The 11,218-nt window shown below is 38.5% G+C and overlaps 1 protein-coding gene across 1 annotated transcript; it reads left to right on the forward strand.

Annotated features, from left to right (window-relative positions):
- The first annotated feature begins 2,531 nt into the window (after positions 1-2,531).
- Positions 2,532-6,475, forward strand: LOC132559405 (NADH dehydrogenase [ubiquinone] iron-sulfur protein 4, mitochondrial-like). Its single transcript, XM_060224017.1, has 5 exons — positions 2,532-2,606; positions 3,518-3,629; positions 4,875-5,050; positions 5,222-5,295; positions 6,248-6,475. Exons 1-5 carry the CDS (start codon positions 2,545-2,547, stop codon positions 6,349-6,351), a joined length of 528 nt encoding a protein of 175 aa, XP_060080000.1. The 5' UTR covers positions 2,532-2,544; the 3' UTR covers positions 6,352-6,475.
- Positions 6,476-11,218: the final 4,743 nt, after the last annotated feature.

Below are 11,218 nucleotides of genomic sequence, written 5' to 3' on the forward strand. Positions count from 1 at the left end.
AGTGAATCAACATACCCTGTAATACAACACATCAGTTATCACAAACAACCCTGTAAAATACACGTGTAACATGAGTCATTACAACAAGACGGCCATATCCCATAATGTTAATCTGACAATGGACGAATGGACGGACAGACGTCAGAATTTTCTGATGGTAGCCTAACAGATCTAATGAATTCAAATTTTGAACATTCCTAGAAGTATCAGAAAGTCATAAATGGTAGGTCCTGTTCATGATAAACAGTTGCACAACCATGTTACAAAATGTCTACTGTAATTACCATGTCGAAGTTTTGATTTGGCTGAAAAATAACAGCATATCATCTGTTTCTTTTCTAACAAATTAAATTCTAAGTATTTTTCTCAGTGATGTGAATGCAACTTCAGAAGGAATTCATACTATTTCTTCAGAACGAATCATGTTCGGTTTGGATCAAACCAACAAAGAAATAGGATTTGATCGGAACAATCTTAGCATCATGCACGTTTGATATCGCTGCCACTCCCTAACAATATTTCAGAGCAGATTTTGGTGAAATCCACTCAAACATTAATACAGGAGTAGTTTTCAAAGCTTAACGGTATTGTCTAACTTTCCAATTTGGGGCCCCGCCCTTAGGTTTCTACGTGGTCGAATCAACATTGAGAAATCATTGCCCACTCGCAGTGATGTTTCAGCCCAAATTTAGTCATTCATTCAAGCACTAAAGACGGTTTTCACATTTTTTTTCATTATTTTCGTCGAACTTTGTTCGTTTGTTTGTTTGTATGGTACATTTCGGTCCTGTCAAAAAACCGGGAACATTTTGAGACGGGATCTCCTCTTTAGGAAATGGTGACTCATTCACAGAACAACATTTACGTATATACGGACCGATCTGTTTCTCGGCTTTCCCACACAGACAAAGCATCGCGAGTAGGCAGGGTCGAACAACACATCTCGAATCTTCATGTGGGGGTTATGATACAAAATCTTGTATAAAGGGGCATAACTCGTATAGTATGTGGGGTTGTGTCACTCCAAAGTTAAAATATTTCATTAATAGCAATGATTTGTTGGTATTGAAGAATCAATCATGCGTGACATAGGCCTGATAGGGAGTGCATGTGAAGAGGGAGATACTAGTATTCAGAATGGTTGTAAAGGTGATAACAAGGACTTGGGAAAGGGGACAATTGAAGTTCACCTGTACAGTTGGAATAAAGTTGATACAATAAGTTATTTTTAACAAGAAAAATCTTATTAATCGCAAACGGTGTTTTTTCTATCATTTTTGACACGTCACTAGGGATGCTCCCGGGTCTATAGTTTTATGTCTTAAGTGTACCATCTTTTCTTAAGGTCGTCATGTGGATACATACGTCACATCTGGTTACTTATGGTATTTTTCGGGCCCTGTTATAGTCCTCTTCGTTGGACTCTACGCTTTCACTACTTAAATAAACTACTGCGTGACTTCCGGTAATGGTCGGGAAATCCTCCTTGTGGTTAAACTTGACTTCCTGGTCTTCCCAGAATCGATCTAGTCTGTTTTTGAACTGACCACAGTGTGTGGTAGACTGTTCCACAGGTTTGCCAATCTCACTGCAAAACTCTCCTTTCTGATGTTGATTTTGGGTCTCTGGACAAAGATTCTTTTGGAGTGTCCCTTACCAGATTCCTTGGTGGTGTAGTCCTCCCTAAGTTACTGGTCATAGCTGCCACATAATATCTTGTAAGCCTCAATCATATCCCCTCTATGTAGCCTGTATTTGATCGTTGATAGCTTTCTTAGCCTTTCCTCATATGTCAGTTTAGATAACCCTGGAATCTGTCTGGTAACACGTCGTTGCACTCCTAACAAATCCAGGTGACGTATCTTGTATGGGTGCCAAACAGAACTTGCATTGTCAAGATATGTTCGAACCAATGCTTTGTATAGTGAAACAAATGTCTTTTCATCCATGTGGTTAAAAGTTCTACGTAAAAGTGCAAATATTGAGTTGGCTTTTTTAACTTTCGTGCTAATGTGGCTGTCAAATGATAGCTGGTTATCTATCACGACACCAATATCTTTCTCTTCTACTTCCTCTAGATCCATGCCTCTGAGTTTAAACTTATAGTCCGGGTCTAAATTTTCCATCCCTATATGCAAAAATTTAACAGCTTCATCAGGAAAAATTCCTGAACTTCTGTGCCTTCTGTGATATTATTGTCTGGATAATACTACATATTTAGTATATATATGTCAGAGGCGTAGCAATAATGTATGCTTGTATGCTTAAACATACACTCGAATTCCATTGAGATATATTTGCCCTACTTTTTTAACCTTACTGCGCCCCTAGACCCCCTTAACCGGGGCTTCGCCCTTGGATCCTCTCTTGAAAGCATACATTCCTAAAAATGTTTTGCTACGCCACTGTATGTCCGTGGTATTTCAAATTGACTCCTTCGATGGCGCGGGATCCAATTTTCGGAACTTGCATATTTATGCACGAAATACCATCAACACATTTGGATTACCTCCCTTCAAGTGTAGAAGAGCTTCCAAAACAAATATGGCTTCCCTGGCTGTAAGAGCCTGGTGTGCCAGAAGTTTTCTTCCCAGGCTTATTTCTAGGTAAGAAGCATTTTATGTCGTTTTTCAGCCCAGCCATGCTATTTACTGTGTTCTCTTACTGTATGTATGATCAAGAACACTTTTGATTTATGCTGTTTTTTTAGTAAAACCATATTTCCCCCGATTACAAATGTCGTTTCAAAGTCAAACACAATGGCTTTATCAGTTTTTATCCTGACTTTTAAGCAGATCATTTTGTATTCATCAGACCTCTGTCAGTAAGTCATATCTGTGGTGATGACTTGATCAGGAACATTCTTTCGTTCTATGCACAAGTCATTCATCTTGTGTGTACTCAATGAGTGTCCTAGGAGGAATGAGTGTCGTATGACTATTTCTATATAGTCAGTTGAGGTATTACAACTTGGGAATAGATTGGAATCTGACGTTCTGTCAATAATATGAATCGAGGGAAAATCATTTGGAGAGAGCGTAATATTATAACTTCCAAATTTTATTATGGTAAATAAACACGACAAAGTATTTGGTAACGATAATCTAAATATCTAAAGTTAAGTATCAGGAACTCTTCTACAAGGAATATTGTATTTATTGTGTTCCTAACTAGTCCACCATGTTCTGTTTTTCCTGGCTTATCCTTTTGGACAATCACTGTATGCTACCAAAAACTTGTAAGACATATCCAAGATGATGGATAAAGCTTACACTTTGTCATTTATCAGACAAAATACCATTTAATACAAAAATTGTGTTATATAATTAGTATAGCTAATTAAGCTTTGTAGGATCATATGAAAACATTCGTTTGGAGTGGTGGGCATGGAGCAGACTCTAAGCTGATGTATTTATTGTACATTATATATCTGTAGTACAGAACATACTATATATGTTCATAAGTATGACCATAAAGCACCATATACATGTAGTGAATTTAATATGGTCGTTTTCAGCCGAACTTACTCCGAGAGAGGTGATGGTCTGACTGAAGTTGACTGGACTGAGGAGAAGAATGTCATCACTCCAGCTGAGGAGGCTGAATTACGTATTCTTGTGAAAGAGACTGTAAGTTCATTCATCTAACATGTAGGTATGATGATGGATACCAGCCCTTAGAATTTTATCAGTTTTACATACTTGAACTGGTCTGTCAATAAAATGTACACTGGATGTTAATAGAAAAATATTTAAAGCCTGTATGACTGAAGAATTTAAAAAAAAAATACATAATGCTATCAATATCTGTTATATAATACATGGGCCTGACTTAGATTGTCCTTGTGCATGTCTGCGTATGTTTTGTTCTACCAGAGCGATACAAAGGAGGGTATGTTTTGTGAGTATGGTTACTCATCTGAATTACGCTCATATGCATATATATTCAGGCCTATTCCCTCAATGTATGCAACAAACCTATATCAATTTCTGTAAACTTTGTTGTAGGTTTTGACTTGAACAAGGTGTTAGTCATTCACTGTACATGCCTGTTTGTATAAATTTGAGTCATCGATAAAATACATGTAATTGTTTTCAGTTCATCTTCTGACAGTAGCCATAACTATTTTCATGTTTATTGCAGAGATTTTTTTCAAGCTTCATAGGGCTGGTCAAGAGCAGCATTTCCAATTATAATTTTTTGATATTCAAGCCAGATTCCCAGCCTCTGCAATTTACTCCAGAAAATTTCCTGCCTTTTTTCTTCTGTAAATGAGGCAAAAATCCCCCATCCCAAATCAGGGTGGAAAAAAACCCCTAATACCCAAAGCATCTGAAGTACAAAATGTTTTTATACTGCTTTGGATTTTACTTTTTGCATGAAAGACATCCGTTAAAGGTTTCAGGGCAAATTATTCAAAGTTCTTTTTAGTCCATTGGTATGTGCGAGATATTGATATGATTGCTCAAGAAATTTGATGTATGTTTTTAACTTGGATTCTGATTTGTCAAAACCCATTTTTGTGTTTCAATGAAAATTCTTTCAGGAGGATTTTAAGTGTAGAATACATACCTCTTCTATTTGTTAATGGCTGTGGCTGATGACATTTTCAATCATTGATTGCACTTGTTCCTTTATAGAATTCAAAAGTTTCAAGTTGATAGAAAGAAATAAGTCCTGCAGTTGTATTTAAAGCAATTGTTTTTGAATAAGTTGTGTATATCATTGTCATCTCCTAAGTTTTATAATGGCCTTGTCTGAGCTAGTTAGGAGATGTAGAAATTTATCTTATTAACTATTACGTCATATCATGTGTAAGTGTACAGATTTATAAGTGTTCTCTACTTACGATTGTGTTGTCTCCCTTTGTATAGACGGACATATCACCTATGACAGGTGTACCAGAAGAACACATTACTACAAGGCATGTCAGGATATTCAGTCCAGCTAGAAATGCAATGCAGTCAGGTACTTTCAATACCCATCGTTGGAGGATAGAATTTGACAACAGGGAGAGGTGGGAAAATCCATGCATGGGATGGGTGTCAACGTAAGTACGGTTAAAAGAATGTACTCTCTCAATAGATGTCTCTGTTAGATAGAATTACAGTACCAAATCAAGTTGAGAATAAATAGTTCTGGGCTTCCTGACTTAATAATTGACTTATTTCTGATGGCTGTCTATGACTGATGTTTTCATGACCTTACTTTCCTGTTTCAGAGCGGATCCTCTGTCAAATGTCAACGTAGATTTCACAAGTGCAGAAGATGCTGCTACTTTCTGTGAGAAAAATGGTGAGGGTTTTTAAATGTTGCCTCTCCCTTCACAACAGCTAATATTTTCCCTGATTGGTTATAGTTCTTTATGATGGAAACACAGTATTTGTTTTCTAATGTACATTCGTCGGCCTGTCCCAGTCATCGTTTGAACAATCTCTTCATTTTAACTGTGACATATACATGAATCTCAGTGAAACATGTCTGTACTTTATGCCAATATGGAGTTGCTTACCACTTGTATATGTCCACCATCATCAGAATATAAGCTGTCTAAATAACCTTGTGTCATTGGTCCAGAATCTGTCATAGGTCCATCTATCCTTAAACAAGTCTTGTTATCTCTATTTCTTCAGTAGCACTGGAGAGATCTTTTTCAAATTTCAGATGTAGGTTTCCCTCAGTCCCTTATTGCCCTCAGTTCCTCATTGTCCTCAGTCCCTAATTGTCCTCAGTCTCAAATTGTGCCCTTTTGATTTTGGGACTGATCAGAAAAACAATATGGCTGACAGGTGGCCACCTTGGATTTTGACAATGAAAGTTTGTTATTGCAATTTGTGGAAAGTACTGGATAGATCTCTGTAAAGTTTTATATGTAAGCTCCCCTTGGTCCGGTCGTTATGCCCTTTTGATTTTGGGAACGATTAGAGAAACAAAATGGGCAACAGGTGACCTTCTTTTTAAAGACGATTAAAGATTACTATCACTTTTTCTTTAGAGGAACTTTAGAATGTCATATAATTCATGGCAAAGATGGAGGAAATAACAGAAATAAGGGAAAAGATCAACTTCTATAGAATAGATAAGACCAGGCAGTGTTGGACTCCATGGTCTGTCTGAGATGTCTTTATTTCAGACTCGTCGTACTGTACAGATAAGATTTGATATCAAAATTGATCTTTGTGTTTCAGACTAACCAGACCCCTATAGATAGGATTTTATCATTGAAATTGCTGTTTTTATATTGCAGGTTGGTCATACTCTATAGAACAGAGGCAAGTTCCTACCTTTAAGCTTAAATCATATGGAGCTAATTTTAGCTGGAATAAGAAAACAAGGGTATCAACAAAGTAGAACTTATTAAATTGTATTTGACTGGTTTTGTGAAAATGGGAGTTAACGGTCAACACAATAGAAGAATGACTTCCTCTCTTCTCTGAGTGTTTGTAAATAAAGTTGACAAGATATTCACCATTTAGTCTGGTTTATTGTGTTGTCTTTTTTCATGGTTCTTCAATTTTAACCATAAGTTGTTTTATATTCTGAAAAAGTGTGTATCTATACTTTTTATTATGATCAAAAATATTGATGTAAGGTAAGATGCACTGATGTTGAGTTGAGACATATACCCCCATCATAGGTACATGTGTATTGGTGATATTAATACTACACTTTTACACAAGAACATTACTCAATAAATAACGGGTGCGTAATTTTGGTTATTGATCTTATCGGTAATGACCCTCTCTATGAAGTTTTAAGTATCTGTTGGAAATTCTGCAGATATCGACTGGAAACTGTTCAGGTAACAGAAATAAGGGGCCATAACTGTGTGTTACTGCCCGAAAGTTGCGGTTCTCCAACTCGTCCTAACTATAATGGTAATTAACCTCCCTATGAAGTTTGAAGTTGATCCTTGATAACTTATGGAGATGTCAAGCAGACTCTGTATTGTTGTTTGAATAAAAAGTCATAAATCTGAGTTACAGTTGGAAATATGCGGTCATCAACCTTGTCGGTGCTGTCATGGTAATGAACCTTAATATAAAGTTCGATGTGGATCCGTTGTAAACTGCTTGCGATATCAAATGGACACTTTCCCTAATTAAATAAGGGGCCATTACAACTTGGTTCCTGAATATTTCATGCCTATTCATAGTAGACTACAGGTATTAAAATCAAGGGACATAACTCTCACACTTCAGCTATTTACAATTTCATAACACTTATCGTTATCGCGACATTTAGAAGACACGCATCCATAAGTCACAATATGAACAGTGTTAATGATAACATTACTGATTCAAGTACATGTAACATAGATGAAATATATAAAGAACAAACTCTGGAATAATGTTGAACTAAATACGTGTACAAATTTCCTTATATATAAATTATAATATAAATAACACTTATATCGATTACGTACTTGCCCTATAAATTTGTAAAGAGATTTTTCTAGGTTCCCTACAGTTGCCATATATCTGTCATTTCCTTTCTTCTACATTTTCTCAAATTATTCATTCAGTCCTGTGTCTAAAACCTTTCTAAGACGCGATATTTTCTCTTCGAAATCTAACTTTATTCTGATGACGAAGAACCTAGCACCTACACCAAAACATGCTTGATTTTCCCTGCAGATTGAATCCGACCAATCGAAATCGTAATGTCAGGTCTACTGGGCATGTCTCATATCAAAGTACTAGAACAAGTCTATAAATCAATACAGTCCACTTATTTCACTTACATAATTTAAATACAACAAAGTTACAAATAGTTTTCCCAACAAGAACATGATTCTATTGAACTGAACACAATAATTCATCACTAAATCACATAAGTATCTTACCGATATCAAACACTTTAAAAAGTACAAAATTAGATAAATAACATCAGTCTGACCCAGGTCAGTAATAGTCAGGACATGTCCTAATAACATATATATATATATATATATATATATACGCTGTTTAGGTAATTGAATAACATAGTCGAAAAGAACATGTCACTTGTTAATAACATCAAATTAATGAGTGAACCCTGTTTTGTAATTGAATAATGGACCATAACTCCGTAAATATTGGATAAAAAATTGTGGTTACCGATCACAGTCATTTTATTAACCTTTATACAGAGTTTGATACGTTGATAACTACTTGCAATATCGAGCGGGCAATTAAATTTTTAATTAACCTTTTCTGCAAAGTTTGTAGTTGATCCATTGAAAACCATCGAAACAAAATAAAGCAGAGTTTAAAAGGTTTGCCAAATATCAGTCTGCTTTACGTTGTATTTGAAAATTTTTATGCTGTTACCTAAAATTATCGCTTACAGAAATGTTTTTATACACCAAATAAGAAAAAAAAATCTAGAGGTGTACATGGGAATTATTTTATGGAAATGAGGTTATTCAATCCAAGCATTATTTGCGTCCAGTCGGGAAAATCGGCGAATTTTAATATGTAGTGACTAGAAACCATTGCTCTGGTTGATCAAATCTACCTAAGATAATACTGCAGTGATGAATTAAGTTTTTATCAAATTAATGGATTCTTTTATTTCACTGGCAAAAATCTGATAAGCTTTCTTAAATATGACAGGAATCTCGAGAAAACTGCCGAAATGATAAACAATGAAAATCCTGAAGTCCAAGACCAAGTGTGAATTGGAGTAAGATTTGTTTGAATTTAGTGGCATAAATGGAAAATCTGGAGGTATGTTTAATAAAAATTAATAGTTGTTTTGACAAATAAATCTAGGAGATAATGTTTGTTCCGTGTTGCCCTATTGGTATGTTTTTTTCATAGAAGTCAGAGGGTAGCAGCAGCTTTATTTCTTTATTGAAAATTTCCTATAGAAAGGTATTTATGGCGATGACATGTTTACGACGGTCTGTTTTCTTTCTTGTTGAAAAGTTTGAGGAATGTCAAGACTTGTGCCAGGTCCAATATTCAAATTGAGTTACCTCCCCTACTCCTATCGTCCCACATCACAACACTACATCGCTCATTGATTCTTGCTTTCAGAATGAAAAAAAAACACTGACACAGTGCACATCAAAAAATGGGAATAGGTTAAAACTACTTCTGTTCTCACTTCCACCAAAGAATCGAGAAAATTACTCTTATCGCTAATTAAGCTAACCATGCTTTACTAGCATCAGCCGCATACCGCCAGCAAAAGCTCGATTCAAACCCCCGTGTCGACTTCTAACCTCTGTCATTTAGTCTAACCAAAGTTCGACTTGAACTCAAACAGTTTATAGTGCTGTAAGAAACTTAGTTCCACCTTCCACACACCTTGTAATGACAATCTACGTAAGCAACAACTCCGAGGCAGCAAATGTACGTAATATTTGAAGTGTGCGGTAGTTAAAACTAACAAACACGTACTTGGGTGTGACGTCGTTGAGACGTACGAAGCGTCAGCGTCGCTGTGATAGATTGGAGACCGATCAATGATGCGGATCGATCACATACGTCATCGATTAACCTGTACATGTCCTACAATAAATTTACTAAGCTGATGTACATTGATATCCAAACAAAAGTACTGTTGAGGTGGCATTTAACTGCAGCATTTAACACATGAAACATCCAAGATATAGTGAGATTTTCCTCCCAGATATAGTGGGATTTTCCTCCCAGATATAGTGGGATTTTCCTCCCAGATATAGTGAGATTTTCCTCCTAGATGTAGTGAGATTTTCCTCCCAGATATAGTGGGATTTTCCTCCCAGATATAGTGTGATTTTCCTCCCAGATATAGTGAGATTTTCCTCCCAGACATCATGGGATTCTTCTCCCAGACGTAGCGGGATTCTTCTCTCAGACGTAGTGGGATTCTTCTCCCAGACGTAGTGGGATTCTTCTCCCAGACGTGGTGGGATTCTTCTCCCAGACGTGGTGGGATTCTTCTTTCAGACGTAGTGGGATTCTTCTCCCAGACGTAGTGGGATTCTTCTCTCAGACGTAGCGGGATTCTTCTCCCAGACGTGGTGGGATTCTTCTCCCAGACGTGGTGGGATTCTTCTCTCAGACGTAGTGGGATTCTTCTCCCAGACGTAGTGGGATTCTTCTCCCAGACGTAGTGGGATTCTTCTCCCAGACGTAGTGGGATTCTTCTCCCAGACGTAGTGGGATTCTTCTCCCAGACGTGGTGGGATTGTTCTCCCAGACGTAGTGGGATTCTTCTCCCAGACGTGGTGGGATTGTTCTCCCAGACATCTTGGTATTCTCCTGTTGTTCTCTTCCGAGACCCTGTGGAATCCTCCCTGATTACGTACGTGCCCCTCCCTGATTACGTACGTGTCCCTCCCTGATTACGTACGTGTCCCTCCCTGATTACGTACGTGCCCCTCCCTGATTACGTACGTGTCCCTCCCTGATTACGTACGTGTCCCTCCCTGATTACGTACGTGCCCCTCCCTGATTACGTACGTGCCCCTCCCTGATTACGTACGTGTCCGTCCCTGATTACGTACGTGTCCCTCCCTGATTACGTACGTGCCCCTCCCTGATTACGTACGTGCCCCTCCCTGATTACGTACGTGCCCCTCCCTGATTACGTACGTGCCCCTCCCTGATTACGTACGTGTCCCTCCCTGATTACGTACGTGCCCCTCCCTGATTACGTACGTGCCCCTCCCTGATTACGTACGTGCCCCTCCCTGATTACGTACGTGACCCTCCCTGATTACGTACGTGCCCCTTCCTGATTACGTACGTGACCCTCCCTGATTACGTACGTGCCCCTCCCTGATTACGTACGTGCCCCTCCCTGATTACGTACGTGCCCCTCCCTGATTACGTACGTGCCCCTCCCTGATTACGTACGTGCCCCTCCCTGATTACGTACGTGCCCCTCCCTGATTACGTACGTGTCCCTCCCTGATTACGTACCTGCCCCTCCCTGATTACGTACGTGCCCCTCCCTGATTACGTAGGTGTCCCTCCCTGATTACGTACGTGCCCCTTCCTGATTACGTACGTGCCCCTCCCTGATTACGTACGTGTCCCTCCCTGATTGATTACGTGCCCCTCCCTGATTATGCGGTACGTGCCCCTCCCTGATTACGATTACGTACGTGCCCCTCCCTGATTACGATTACGTACCTGCCCCTCCCTGATTACGTACGTGCCCCTCCCTGATTACGTACGTGCCCCTCCCTGATTACGTACGTGCCCCTCCCTGATTACCGTCCCTCCCTGATTACGTACGT

The sequence above is a fragment of the Ylistrum balloti genome, unplaced genomic scaffold (genome assembly GCF_031769215.1).
Source record: "Ylistrum balloti isolate Yb309-2 unplaced genomic scaffold, AGI_CSIRO_Ybal_v1 Utg370906, whole genome shotgun sequence".
Classification (NCBI taxonomy): domain Eukaryota; kingdom Metazoa; phylum Mollusca; class Bivalvia; order Pectinida; family Pectinidae; genus Ylistrum; species Ylistrum balloti.